Source organism: Pongo pygmaeus, chromosome 22, assembly GCF_028885625.2.
Source record: "Pongo pygmaeus isolate AG05252 chromosome 22, NHGRI_mPonPyg2-v2.0_pri, whole genome shotgun sequence".
Lineage (NCBI taxonomy): Eukaryota > Metazoa > Chordata > Mammalia > Primates > Hominidae > Pongo > Pongo pygmaeus.
The window spans coordinates 46979605-46994913 of NC_072395.2; the positions used below are offsets into that span (position 1 = coordinate 46979605).

General features: G+C 39.9%; 1 protein-coding gene across 1 annotated transcript in view; it reads left to right on the forward strand.

The window, feature by feature from the left end:
• MRPS6 (mitochondrial ribosomal protein S6) overlaps nt 1–15309 on the forward strand; it is a 68267-nt gene that overhangs the window by 38971 nt on the left and 13987 nt on the right. Inside the window, exon 3 of the mRNA XM_054468269.1 lies at nt 12870–13009. Coding sequence (XP_054324244.1) covers nt 12870–13009 — 140 coding nt within the window. The remainder of the gene's footprint in view (nt 1–12869; nt 13010–15309) is intronic.

The window sequence follows — 15309 nt, forward strand, 5'->3', positions numbered from 1 at the left end:
ACAGTTTCATTGAGATAAACTTCATGTATCTTACAATTCACCCATTTGAAGTGTACAATCCAGTGGTTTTTAAAGTTGTGCAGCCATCACCACAGTCAGTTTTAGAACATTGATAATCATTAGTCGTCACTCCCCAATTCTCCCTCCCCACACCTATTCTCTCCCCACTATCCCCTGGCCCAGACAGTTACCTACTTTCTGTCTGTGTTTGTCTATTCTGGACACTTTAAAAAATATTCCTCTGTCTATGATTATATATCATTTGACTGGCAGCTCCCAATCCCCCCTCCCCATAACCACCTAAGCCTCTGGTAACCACCATTCTACTCTCTACTTCTATGAGATCAACTTTTTAAAATGTCATGAGTGAGATTATACAGTATTTGTCTTTCTTTGCCTGTCTTATTTCATTTAACATAATTCAGAGAAACAAAACCACTGAGGCTGGGCGTGGTGGCTCACGCCTATAATCCCAGCACTTTGGGAGGCTGAGGTGGGTGGATCACTTGACGTCAGGTGTTTGAGACCAGGCTGGCCAACATGGTGAAACCCTGTCTCTATCAAAAACATACAGATGAACAACAACAACAACAACAACAACAAAAAGCCACATTGAAATATCACCTCATATCTGTCAGGATGGCTATTATGAAAAAGACAAAATACAAATGTTGACGAGGATATGGAGAAAAGGAACTGTTGCACACCGTTGGTGGGAATAAATTAGTACAGCCATTGTGGCAAGCAGTATGGAGATTTCTCAAAATATTAAAAATAGGATGACCATATGATCCAGCAGTCTTACTACTGGATAAATGGAATAAAATCAGCATCGAAGAGGTATCTGTATTCCTGTGTTCATTGCAACACTATTCACAATAGCTGAGATGTGGATCAACCTAAGTGTCCATCAGTGGATGAATGGATAAAGAAAGTATGGTATACATACACAATAGATACTCTTCAGCCATAAAAAAGGAAATCCTGTGCAACAACGTGGATGAGCCTAGAGGACATTATGTGAAGTGAAATAAGCCAGACACAGAAAGACAACACATGATCTCCCTCATATGTGGCATCTGAAAAAGTAGCTGAATCTTGGTGCATGTTTTTATTCCTATAATTCCTTTGTGTTAGTGTCCTTTCTCTTCCCTGCTCTGCAGAGTAGAGCAGTCCATCAGGTGCCTTCCTCCCACCACTTGAATTTAAGCATCACTGTAGTTGGCCTAGTTGCTGGACATGCTTTTGTCTGTTGTTTAGCAAATTATGCAAATCTGACTTTTTTGTCAAAGTCCATGTTTGTCATTCTAGGAATGTATGATTTTAAGAACTTCTCTTAACCCAGTCCACCAGGTGATATTTTTGCTAAACCTTACATGAGTATGTAGAAGATTCATTTTCTTATAAACCTTTTGTCTCTACCATCTAAATCTTTGGTTGACTGTTCCTTCCCCTGGTTTTCTTGTCACTCCAGTGCTGTCTCCCTTCTACCTTGTGAAGAGGTTGAAATATAAGGCGAAGGCAGGGAACTGAATTGTGCATGAAGGCATGCAATCAACAAGGCAGGTGGCTCTGTAATGCCTACCTGATTCCTGCTCCCACTATCCATTTCACAAGCCTAGGCATTTCCTTTACTTGCTGTCATAGTAACCAGGACTCCTGCCAGTCTTCCCGTTTATCTTTTATCTGTGAGTGCATCTGAAGGGGGATGGGGAGTATAGAAATGGAAACCTCTCAGCAAGAGGATCATGGACTTTAAAATGTCCTCAGAATAGCAAGCAGGGTACCTTCATTTTGGCATTGTTTCTAGCTGATGCAGTAGTATTTACCACAAATAGTCACCCACTGGGGTTGTCATTTTTCCATTTCACATTCAGACAAGACTCCAATATTATTGGTGAGAAAGAGTGAAACTTTTATGTTCCTTAAATTAGTGTTGGAGAAGATCATTGCTTAAAATCTTTTACAAACTGCAATTCAGCCAGAGTCATTCATCTTTGGGAGGATGAGAAGCCAGCTAGCTTCCTACTAGAGTGCAGTTCTCACTTTTGTTTGCACCTGGGGAGCTTTAAAAAAATCTTAGTGTCCAGGATTTTGAATCCCTAAGCCAATTGAATTGAAATATCTGAGGGTAAGATGCAGGCACCTTTATTTTTAAAGCTCCCAGGTGATTCCAGTGCTGAGAAATACCTTGGTGATTTCTGCCCTTTTCCTTTGACTTACCCAAATCATGAACGGAATGATTGATTATATGCAAGTGAGCCCCCAAATTTGTCCTTAAATGAATGACATCTGAATGATATTCTTTGATTTGAAACCTCGGAAATTAGTTGATTAAGGAACAAAGGTACATTATTATTGAACTACAGAGATTAATGTTAACCAAGGCACATGACTAACTAATATATAGCTGACAACTAGTAAGTTCACACAAGGTTGGATCTCCTATAATTATGTCTTTCCTCCTGCTCAGTGTTAAATTTATTTGCTCATAGCCTTTTGATTCCAATGCTGGTATTGATGGCTTAGCAGGCACTTGGTGCAGGGGCCCCTTGGATGGGTAAGTGTAGTTTATGACTTAAAGGCATCTTGCCTACCTTGCAGCTCAAATTGCTTTACTCCTCAGTCATCTGCTTTTTACGTTTGCAAATTCAGCCATGCATTATCTCACTGAGACGATAACGATGCCTCTGCCTTGTTCTTGGGTCCTTCGTTTTGGCCCAGGATTAATCTGTGCTGAACTCAGATCAGTTACTGGACCAGTCATTGGCTTCTTGCTCCTGTTTTCTTTTTAACCTCCATTCTTCCTTGAGTTCTTTTTGTTTTCATCACATAGCCCAAAGAATACTTCTTAATGTTGGATTTCCCAGGTCTCAAGAGTCTTATTCCTGGCTCACGAGCCTGGCCATAGAATGGGCAGGCTCCTGTTTCCACATCCCTTGGCTTCATTGGCCACTGTGGTGTCAGAGCCAGACTTGGTCTTGTCCTGTCACATCTTTTTGGTGCACTCTGATTCTGGGACCAGTACTTCTGGATTCCAGTTTTTCCTCTCATTCCCCAAGAGACAGAGTAACCAGTTGTAATAATTAATGATGCTGGAAGTACCAGCTTGCAAGACTCTTTGAGTAACCTCTGGAAGCCACCTGTTTATACTTCTCTGATTATTACTATGTTGTTAAAAGCCTGGATGAACATGGAGTCAGTGAATGAGTTTTCAGTGTCCAAGTGTAGATCTGGGACTTGAAGACAGAATTTACAAATTATGGCATCTGTGGCAAGATAGCGGTTGGGATAGACTTAGGAGAAGAAATTCTTTTAAGGAAAAATTGAATTTGTTGCAAAAGAAATTTGTCTCTGAAACACCTTTTAATTGCTCATCGTAAAAGAAATCAGAGTGTAAAAGAAAAAAAAAATGGAATACTCCACTTGTTTTACTACCTACGGAAGACTAATACCTTGCATAGTCATCCATACTTTTTTCCATGTTTGTCTGCGTAGTCCTTTTTTTTCTTTTGGAAGATATATGGATGTACTCTCCATGCTGATTTTATTTTATTATTAAAATGTTTTTAATGCCAGTATGTAAGGATCATTCCCCACCCCAACCCCGACAGGGTTTCACTCTGTTACCCAGGATGGAGTGTGTTGCCACAGTCATGGCTCACTGCAGCCTCATCTTCCCTGGCCTCAAGCAATCCTCCTATCTTAGCTTCCTGAGTAGCTGGGACTACAGGTGTGTCCCACCATGCCCAGCTAATTTTTTTTTTTTTTTTTTGTATTTTGTAGAGACGGGATTTAACCATGTTGCTTAGGCTGGTCTTGAACTCCTGGGCTCAAGCGATCTGTCTGCTTCAGCCTCCCAATCATCTATGTTTTTTTTTTTTTTTTAAATTTCTATAGGTATTTTTGGGAACAGGTGGTGTTTGCTTACATTAATAAGTTCTTTAGTGGTGATTTCTGAGATCTTGGTGGATTTTTAAATGGTTGTATAGTACTTACTCCATCAGTGGAAATCATGTATTGAACCAGTCTCCATTGGGCAATTAGATTTCCATTTGTTCACTATCCTAATAACTTCATGATGAGCATTTTTCATAGCAAAGTCTGGTACATGGGTATGGTAGTTTGCTTAAATTCCTAGAATGCTGGGTGTGTCCCGCAGACCCTGGCGTACAGATGAAATGAGTACTCAGACACAGGTATGCAGTGTAAGAGCAGCTAGTTGACGGCCTGGCTCTAGTTGCCAGAGCAGCCCCAAGAAGCTGGAGCTGCTTGGTTTTATTCAGTGCCTGCACAATGCTGAAAACCTGGAGCAAACACAACCTGTAGGTAATTAACATTTATTGCTCCCCTTTCAGAGAACCTCATGCGGGAGGATGATCAAAGGTCAGTTCCTGGTCAACATAAGTAAACAAGCCTCTTTAAGATAAATTCCCCTACACTCCTTTGTACCTACTCCTTGGCCTCTGCCTCAGGGTTATAGAACAGCTGCCTTCAGCTATTCTCCCCTGGGGCTCTGCAGAACCTTCCAACCTTTCAGAAGGTTTGGGTCCTTTCCCTGTAGTTTTTCCCACCACTCTGACTGATCCCCCACACTAGAAGTAGCCGTGGAGTTAAAGGTATACACATTTTAAATTAATATATGTTGCCAAATTGTCTTCCAGAAAGTTTACATTTTTACCAACAGTGTAGGTGAGTATTTGAAGAAACTGAAATCTTAATGTTCTAGGCAAAATAGTGCCATAGGTGGAAGAAAACAAAGACTTCTACCTATACTAAATTCAGTACCCATGTTGATTCTACCCCAAATACAAATTTCATCAGAATTTTCTCCCTTCCTTTCTTTTGTCTGCTGTTAGTTCAGACCCACTCTGAGAGCACCCAAAGTGGCCCTCTTTCCCTCCTGACAGGGTATTCATTTTTCAGGGTCTGGCTGAAATCTGCTTTCTTTAACTAACCAGTTAGTAGTAGTAATTCCTTCTTTTGAGTTCTTGTGGCATCATTGCTTTTCACGTCAGTATTGCCTGTGTTTCAATCTGCCTTTTATTAGTAACTTACAAGTGTCTGTCTTCCTATCTGTATCACAGACTTTTTAGGGACAGGGACTTGGTGTTCCATTTTACCCTTTTGGAGTTGGGCTTCCTAGCGAGCAGCTTGGACATACTTGTCTTGAGGAAGACACTTTGAGAGGAATGTTTCCAGATAAATGTTAAGTTGAACCAAAATGGCAGTTTCCTAAGTTTCAACCTACATTTCTGATACCTGCAGAATTTGGTCTGCCCATAAGAGATCATTCACTTTGCCCTTTCACTCCACATGCAGGTGTCAGGATGTATGTATCTCCTGTGTACACCTGACTTGTGCCATTTAAGTTATTTTAAAATGGCTTCCCCATAAAGATGTGTGATGTTTTCCCACATGTAACTGTTTCTCAGAAAGATGATTGTATAAATACCATATTCATGAGTGCTTTTTAGTTAATATATTAACTTAAGCAATTGTTAAGATTCTATACTATAGCCTAACAATTAAATGACCACTTGGAAAGCCTGACCTGTGAATCTGCAGTATTTTTTTTCAACATTATTTAAAAAATTTTAAAATTTGGGGTATTTTTGTTTTTGCAGAGCACACAGCATTGGTTTATTCAAAGAGTTTTTCTCTGTATTACACTATTTGTTATTTTCTTATTACACTTTATGTACAGTTAGACCCTTGAACAGTATAGGGGTATGCATAGTTGAAAATCTGTGTGTAAACTTTTGACTCCCCAGAAACTTTACCAATAGCCTACTGTTGACCTGGAAGCCTTACCAATGTTATTTTGTATGTTATTTGTATTATATACTGTATTACAATAAAGTAAGCTAGAGAAAAAGCAAGTTTTTTTCCCAAAATGTTGTGACTCTTCAAACATTTTTCCAATATATTTATTGAATAAAATTCGCTTGTAATTGGACCTACACAGTTTCAACCTGTATTACTCCAGGGTCGCTGTATTTTGGTTCCTGTCTCTTCTTTCCCCTCCCATTTACCTACTTTTTTAAAGCCTGTTAAGTCTTTATTCATTAGTTACTCCATATTTCTTTCTTTCTTTCTTTTTTTTTTTTTTTGAGGCAGAGTCTCAGCTCACTGCAACCGCCTTCTGGCTCAAGTAATTTTTGAGCCTCAGCTACCTGAGTAGCTGGGACTACAGCTGGCTAATTTTTATATTTTCAGTAGAGATGGGGTTTCGCCATGTTGGCCAGGCTGGTCTCAAACTCCTGGCCTCAAGTGATCTGCCCGTCTTGGCATCCCAAAGTGCTGGGATTACAGGAAAGAACCACTGCGCCCAGCCTACTCCATGTTTCTTAAAAATGGCCTATTTAATATGATTCATAAGCCAAGGAGTATAGCATTTAAATTTTAATAAGTGTTTTCTATCTTTGACCTTTACAAAGCCTGTAAAGGTTACTTTTCTAGTCACTTCAAGTTATAACTTCAGGTTCAGGCCTGTAGAGGTAAGTAATCACATTTGAACATGTACTTAGGCATCTTTATGTTTCTTAGTGTTCTAGACTTGTCCTTATTGAATTTTATTCTAATTTAAAAAGTAGTTCCTGTGTTTGATAATTTTTATTCCTTAATTACCTAGAGGACTGAAACTCTTGATTCAATAAATTGTTGAGCAAAAGAGGTTCTCTACAATGAAGAATATTTGATTAAACAGTTCCTATGGAATCAATTTCATAGTTGGGCTTTGCTTATGTCATTAGGCAAGGCTGGCGCTTCACATATTTTTATGTAGATGGTTCTCCCAAGGTCTGCTAGAACATCAGCCACTTTCCATGACACCCATTTGACTGTTGAAAAGTTAGGGCTCACAGATTTTCAGATTGCTGTGAGAATGTCAATGCACAATTCACAGGGACATCCTTTCTATTTGAAAATTTAAATTGCAAGGAAATTTTTTAAAGGAAGTAAGATTTGGAATTAAGATTCAGCAAAGAATGGGAAAGACTTTTACGTGTACATTTTCACAGGTTTTGACAGTTCTCTGTCTTGGCTCTGCCTTCCCTGAGTCCTGCCTGCTCTTGAGTGTTGTATAACTCTTTGTAATGTGAGGCGGGCAAGGTGTAGGTAGATGCTGCATGCTGTTGAATGTTGTGGATTCTATGTGTGCTTTATTTTCTGGGGAACTAGGGTGTGGTAGTGCTAGCTGGGTACATTGGAGGCCACTGGCTTAAAACTGTCTTTCCCATAGAGTCTAATTTCCAAGATAATTTTGTTGACAAGTTTCTCTTCTGGGATGAAAATACATTTAATTAGGTTAAACGTTGGTCGTTGACCAGTGGTGGTGGTTATGATACTTCCATGAATTCTTAGCTTCAGTAACCTTCCTGAGTGGGGATTTTATTTGGGGGACAAGGATAGATTCCTTTCTTCCTTTCATTCTTCCCACCTTTTTGCTCTCATCTTTTACTACAGCAACTTTTCCCATTAGCATCTCTAGAACTGTGGTTTTCAAAATATGGTTTGAGGACTCTTGGGCTTTACGGGGGACCCTTTTAGGAGGTCATTGTGAAAACAGTAGTGAGTAGAACAGCTGGTACGTTAGCATGAATCTAGTCAGCAGCATTAACTTTTCCTAGCGGTACATGTATTCTTCATCGCTATGCAGTTGCAGTTTTCAAAACTGGCCTCACTGCAGGATGTCCTTCAGAATGATGAGTGGTACCAGAGTAGTATTTAGTCTTGGTAGGGGCTTTAAGAAGTTGTTGAGTTCAACCTCCCACCCATGCAGATATTAATCCGACAAGAATCCTGTATCTATTTATGTACTTCAAGTGATGGGAAGGTCACTGCTTCACAAGGCAGCCCACTGCATTTTCATACAGCTGTATATTTTTGGAAATGTGTTCTTGTTTACAAAATACGGCTTGATTTCTCTAATTTTTACCCTTTGATTCTAGTCCACTCTTGGAATCCAATCAAAATAAAACAAATCTACCTTTTGCATAATAGCCCTGCAAATATTTGAAGTTAGCTCTTGGGTTTTCCCTAAGTCTTCTTTTGTAAGCTAAACATTAGTTTTAGTAATTAATATAAAAAATTAGCTTTAATTTTTTCTAGGATTAATTACCTTTTTTTCAAGTATTATACTATTTAGTTAAATTTTTGGATAGTACTTTATCTTACCTAATCAGCAAATAATTATAATGTAATTTTAACATTTATATTTGTATGTGTATTGGAATTTGATATTTGAAATGTATAAAATATTTAATATTTAATTTCACTTCTAGATGAATTGTAGATATTTTTGAAATACAGTATTGGTGTGAACAGCATTTTGGTACTGCGTGAAGTAAATGGGAAAACATTAGTATTGTAATTTTGCCTCAGTGTTACAATTACCACCTTAATAGTGAGCTTTGTGGTATATGAAAAGTGGCTTCAAGTTATGTTAGAGATAGAAGGAAACCTAGAGTTCCTTGAGGAAAGATAGGAGTAAGTAAGCAAGAGACCCTCTTAAGGAGGTACAATTGGCACAGCTATTTCTAGCACCTGTTCAATGATGTGTGGACCATTTTAGATGTTGGGAATACAGTCATGTACAAGATAGACAAAGGTCCTTGCTCTTCTGTAGCTCACATTCTAGTTAGTGAAAGAATATTTTTAGATTACTGTAGTGCTGTTAGAAGTAAAAAAAGAATGACATCAGGAGAACTGGGGGATGGAGGTGCATTTTGGGTGATGAAGATATCAGAATGGGGGGGCATAAAAAGAAAGACTTTCATCAAACTTTGTATGCCTCCAGCAGATGTTGAGAATTGCAATATGAATGTCATTTATTCATGTGAAGCTTGTAGCAACAGGAAAATTGAGAACTACTAATTTAGCAGATGAGGAAACTGAGGCACAAGTTTAAAATTGATAAATTTTAATAACATATTCAGGTTCGTATAACTCATTAGTGAATGAGCTAGGACTAGAATCATAGTCCTGGTTTTCCTAGTTCCCATTCCCATTCATTCATTCCTTTCTGTATTTTTTTTTCAAATGAATGTTTTCAGCCCTCAGTCTGTGCCTTGCCAAAAGTGTGTTTCATTGATGCATTTGGTAGGTTGAAGGAAAGAGTTGAAGGAGTTGCTTTCAGATGGGGTGAGAGAAGCCTCTCAGAAGCGAGCACAACTTCTCTTAGAATAGTTGGAATTGAGTGGTTCAGAGACCTTATAAATGAGAATTATGGCAGTAAGATCATTTGCTTCCTATAAACTATATGCTTTTGTAAGTTGAACATTGTGCTGGATTGAGCAGAACTTTTTCCCCTCTAAGCGTAAGAATTTTATTTTAATAGATCTATAGGTTTCACCAAATGAGGAACATTGAAGTCGGCAACCTGGGTTGATAAAGACATTATTAGGAGCTTGGCAGATGGAATAGTGGATTAGTGGAATCAGTTCTGAGCCCTGCAGTGAGTTGAACAGCCGAACTGATGGTATTCGTTAAATGGTACCCGATGTGTTTACCTGATGACGCATCCAATGAGGAATACACCCTCTATACCTCAGCCAGTGGCCCAGGCTCGTGGTTTTATTTGTGGTGCGTTTTAGGGTACGTGGATTAAGGACCTGCCAGCTTCTCTCAGCCCATCACAATGTAGAACAGGGGTTGGCCAGATAGTAAATAGTTTAGGCTCTGGGGCCATATGGTCTCTTGTAATTACAGATCTACCTTTAGCACAGAAGTAGCCATAGACACTATGCAGATATGTGAGTTGGCTGTGTTCCAGTTCGACTTTATTTGCAAATACAGGTAGCAAGCCAGATTTGGCCCAAGAGCCCTGGTTTGCCAACCCTGCTTTATGGTGAGGTAAGGTCTATGGGGCGTTATTTTTGCTCCTCCTTCCACCTTTCTTTTTATACTTCTAGGTGTTTTGAAACTAAAGTGAGATGAATGTGGCCATTCCGTAGTCTACAGTTTGACCTTGACATACCGAAGTCAATTTTTTTTTTTTTTATATTTTCCTAAGTTACATTCTTGTTAGGTAGCCTTTCCCCTTTTTGAGACAGATGTAAGAAGAAAATATTTTTTACTTTATAAGCTCTTACTTCAGAAGAGGGTAATGAGTTTTATACTGTAAACACTTCAGTTGGAACTTAAAAGATATTGAGATATATTCCTTTTTAATCAGGCAAAACTGGAATTGAAATTTATTTGGGTAGCTAATCAGAAAACTAATCAATCAAAGGTTTTTTTCCTTTTTTTTGAGTGCAAAGCTGAGACCCGACTCTTTATTTGGATAGACTGTTCCTTTACCTTATCATAAGTTAATTGATGTAATGCCAGGTCAAGAAACAGCATTTTCAGTTAAATGAAATACTGTGCTGCTGTTAATAATGAGTCCTCTGCAGATGTATGGCTGTGTCTTTGTGAACTATAATGAAATGTGAGAAGAATGTAGTCTTCATATGATTAGAACTGTCTAGGAATGTGTTTGATACAATCATAAGGATGAATTGCCTTAGACTTTTTACCTAGTGTTAATGGGAAGAGATTTTGGCCTGAATTTTTATTGTCTTCAGGAAATTTCTGTTTTATCTTAAGGTTGGTTAAATATATAAACAACGATTCAGTAGGAATTTTTAAAATCCCTAATGGACTTCAATATGAAAAGAAAGTAAAGAATGTTTTTTTCTAAGCCTTAAGCCAATACTTAGCACATTTCATACCATTTTAGCAGCACTTGTCAGAAAGAAAATTTTAAAAATATAGTGGATTTTGTTTGGTTGCCAGAATGCACACTTAAACTTGTTCTGCAATTTTCTCTTCATTTGATCCCCAAATGAACCTCTGGAAGGTAGCCTTTTCTTAAGTTTCCTCCTGCACTTTAAAATCACCCTACTTGCACCTCTTCAAGTAGGTCTTTCAGGAGACGTGCACCTTGTCTTTGCCAAGGTATGCCTCTGGCTTCCTCCCCGACGGTTTCCACAGCTTTCCTTCTCCTTGCAGCAGGCGTTTCCACTTAATAGCTGCCTCTCAGCATCTCTCTAGAGATCCAATCCCAAATCTGTAAACCTTCTTGGCTTTTTTTTTTTTTTAATGAAGATAAAATATGTAACAATAAGACACTAGACCATATAGTAGTTATCCAGTAAATCATAGCTGTCATCGTTGTTGTTATTTTAGAAATCCTGCATTTTATCCTCTTGCATGGTCTGCTCCTTTTCGACTACCAACTTGCCCATGTGTTTTCTCCTAAAACACGTTGTTCAAGTTGCTTGTCCCTGGAGCCCTGGCATTTTCTCCTCCTCACCATTGTTCTCACACCTCTACCATGGAAACCTTGGCAGCCTGCTTTCTGGACCCATCTCACCAAATGCCCATGCAGCTACCACACTGCGGCTTTTTCTTGATCTCTGTCCTCTACCACATTGTCATTCTGGACAAGGCAGTCTCCCGATTTTCCTTGTCCTATTTGACGATACGTTTTATATTTGCTTCTCTGACTTTGAGTCCTCTTGTTAGCCCCTAAATGTTTGTGCTCCCCAAGATTCCGCTGGTGATCTCCTTTCCTCTCCCCCTCCATCCTTTCTATTGATCTCACCTCCTTCTTAGGCTTCAGAGAGCCGTCTGTGCAGGTGACTATGAAATGTGTATTTCTCATCCACCTGCTTTGAGCTTAAGATTTACATCTGGAGAGGTCAGCCTAGGGGAGCCATGGCATCTGAGACTCAGCGTGTCTTAAACCAGATTCATCTCTTACTGTCCTCACCAGCTTCTCCAGCTCTCCTTTTAGCTGTAATGACAGTTCCACTCTCTCAGCCACCAGATTGTGGTGCCCTTCTTTGCCACATCTTGCCTTCATTCTCCACATTGCATTCGTTGCAGTTTTCAGGCTTATCCTTATAAAGTATCTTTTCTTCCAAAAATTGCTTGTGTATACATATGCATAGAGAGGTATCTGGAAATAAATTCACCAGAAAGTTTAATTTACCATCCAGTCTATCTCTGGGTGATGGGATTCTATGTTGTTCAAGCTTTTTTTTTTTTTTTTTTTAATAACAGGCCTTAATTACTCATAGACTTGTGCCCAGCGTATACCCAGTCTGTCTTCTCAGCACTCCCTTGCCCTGAACCCCATAACTGGGGCTCAGTTGCTGGTTCATTCATTCTTTGTACCTCCGGTCATCATTTTCCAGGTGCCTTTCAAGTAAACTTTCCTTAGTGAAACCCTTCTCCCAGCTGAATGTTTCTTCCTTCTGTGGGCCCTCTGGTCTCTATGCTATTTCCTGTATTCTGCCCTCTGCTGTCTATACATGTGTATTTTGTGTTCTGTCCTTTATTAGATTGTAAGCTCCATGAGGGCAGAGTTTGGGTCTGATTACCCATCCTTTCCCCCTTTTGGTTACAGTCTCCCAGTTTTTCTTTGGGAGACAACACCTTTTCCCCCTGGCTACAGTTTTGGTGGGATGGGCAGTTCAGGTGTCCTGCCAACAAGATGCTCTTCTCCTGGAATTTGAATTTTGAGTCATGAGATACAAGGACTGACAGTGATTGGCACTGATTCAGCCTGGCCGAGGTGCTCTGAAGAAGCCACTCATTAGTTCCTGCCTCCTAGATCCCTGGAGCTGCCCTGGTCCCTGAACTCTCCGAAGCCTGGTTCTTCAGATATTCCTTCGTATCTGTGAGCTATCTCATATCCTTACAATAAATTCTCTCTCTCTCTTATTTTAAGTTAACCAAAACCAGCTTCTGTTGCTTTTACCCAACGATTCCTACCAGTAGAGCTGTTATGATTGGAACTGAGCAGACTTAATCATTCTAGCTCTTATATTAATTCTGATGCTTTTTTTTCTTTTCTTTAAAAACACAAACAAAAACAGCCAGAGACTGCTGCTGCTTTGAAACGTACGATAGAGGCCCTGATGGACAGAGGAGCAGTAGTGAGGGACTTGGAAAACCTGGGTGAACGAGTGCTTCCTTATAGGATGTCTGCCCACAGTCAGCAGCACAACAGAGGCGGGTAAGTTTCTTCATGAAGTCTTGGAAAACGTTTTTGATAGGCTCAGTAAAGAGTACTGTTCAATTACTATTAGAAGTTCTTAAAGTTTCACATTCAGACCCCTGTTGCGCCTAGGTGTCCTTTGGGTACACTCTCTGGCAGTCTTGTGTTGCAGATGGGATGTGATATGCTGGCCCTTCATGGACTATGATCTGAGTTCAAAACTAGGCCATCCTAGGAGCAGAGGGCTTACCAAGTCTAGCTTGTGGAACCTTTTCCTGTCAACCTTAGCACTGTTTTCCCTGACATTTCTTTCACTTTTGCCTTTAAAATACCTTAGTGAACAGTGCTGTCCACATACATAGCGTATCCGTTTTAAACATATGTGTTGCAGATAACAGAATGTGCTGCTTTTGACTAATGTATGTAACCCAAGCCTAATCCACAAAAGAAAAATAGTAATACCTACTCCAAGTAATGATCAGTTTGGAATTTTGTCTCCTACTGTGTACAGCAGCTTCCTCAAATACGTGTCACAGATTTGATTCTGTAGTAATAACTATCTTTGTAGTAGTTCTTTGAGAACAATTTGTAGAATAGATTTGAATCTTCTCATGTTGTAGGATTTCCTAGGAGTGGGTGTTAGAGAAGATGGGAATCAGGTTTTAGCGTGGTGGGAGAAGTCCAAGAGTAGAAGAGTCAGCTCCCTCTGGCACTCAGCAACTCTGTGGCCTCCCCTTCTGTTTCCGGCTTCTTTGGGCACAGAACTAAGGTAGTGGGTCTCCCATCTGCATTGCCACAAGGACCCAGCAAGACAGTCTCTGCAGATGTGCTCTGCGGTGAGAATGCTGCTTTTAGTTACGTGAATCTAGCTGTTTTGTGCAGGTACAGTACGTGTGATAGGGCCTGAGTGGAGTCCTCACATCGAGGCTTTCTTACTGCATTTAAACCTTCTGCCGTGCTGTACATTTCATCTTTTGATTGCTTCACCTTGTTTTGTGCTAGTGTTCAGCTTCTTGAGAACACCTCTGAAGAGAATGCCTGAGGCGTTGCTAGGCAACAGGAAATGCACAGTGGCTAGGCTTCTTCCACAGTCATAATAACAATGAGGGATGGAGAGTATGTGTGTCTGTCTGTCTGTTTCTTTTAAACTTAATCACAAATGGGTGTGGTTTTAACAGCGCAGTTATGGATCCTTTTGCCTTTTTTGTTTAAAGAGGTGCATATAAAAACTGTCCAAGAGTTATTAGCACAGTTCTTGGATGGAAGGCAGTGAAGGGAGAGAGAAGTCAGTTTCTTCACTCATGTAGTACTTCCAGGGGTTTCTGCCCTTTTGTCAAGTAGAGGATTTGACTTTGTTGAGAGTTGGCATGACCAGCATCCTAGGATCTGCACTAACACGTAGCCTGAGTAATGCTGACATCACTTGTCTGAGGACCAGGCTCAAGAACTGCTGTGTTCACTCGGTTCATTTTCAAACCTCTGTGTGCAGTGCTGGGGGTTGGGGGTGGGTAGCCGTTTCTCTTTATGGGTGGAATAAATTCAGGTCCTGGAGGAGCCCACTGGGACGAAGCCAGAACTGCTGAGAACACTAGCCCTACTTCTGGGTTCCCCCCTGGCAAAGGTGCGTGTGCCTCACTGAGGAATATGTTGCAGTCACTTAGTTAATTGACATTTAAAGATTTTATTGCTGGTTCTTTTACTTTCAGACTCCTCAACAAAGGAGAAGCAGTGTTCTGTATTACATATGTGTATTATATATAGACCCAGAAAGGTAGTGCCCAGCTGCAGTGGGGGAGGTTCATGCTTTAAGCCTATTTTCTGGGATAAATCAATGTCTGGTATTTATTTGTTTAAGGTAATGTTTTTTAAAGTGTGGTCTCTGAAACGCTAATTCTGTAGAGATGCTCCATCAAAAAAAGAGAAGTAGGGTGTGTGTGATCAATTAGATGTGGGAAGCCTTACATGATCGAATTCCTTCTAGAGGTTCACAGTGCACATTGGCACATAAATGATGAGAAGCCCTTCAGTAAGATCCGTTCATTAATTCACTGTATTTGATTATGCTACCTTTTATTTCTATAATACTCATGAACATTCTCCACAGTGACTTTTGGGAAATGAGGATGTGAGAGGCAAGTGTAGTTTGAAGTTACCCGAATAAAGATTTGGAATTGGGTGGTACGTTTACATGTCTGCAGTGTGGAGCTTAAGGTTAGTCTGATATTCTCTGGCTTCAGGCATTGGCCCCATAATCACTAACCCTAACCATGTCAGTACCAGGTATTTTGTTCATTTGGTAAATTCTTTATGTGCATTAA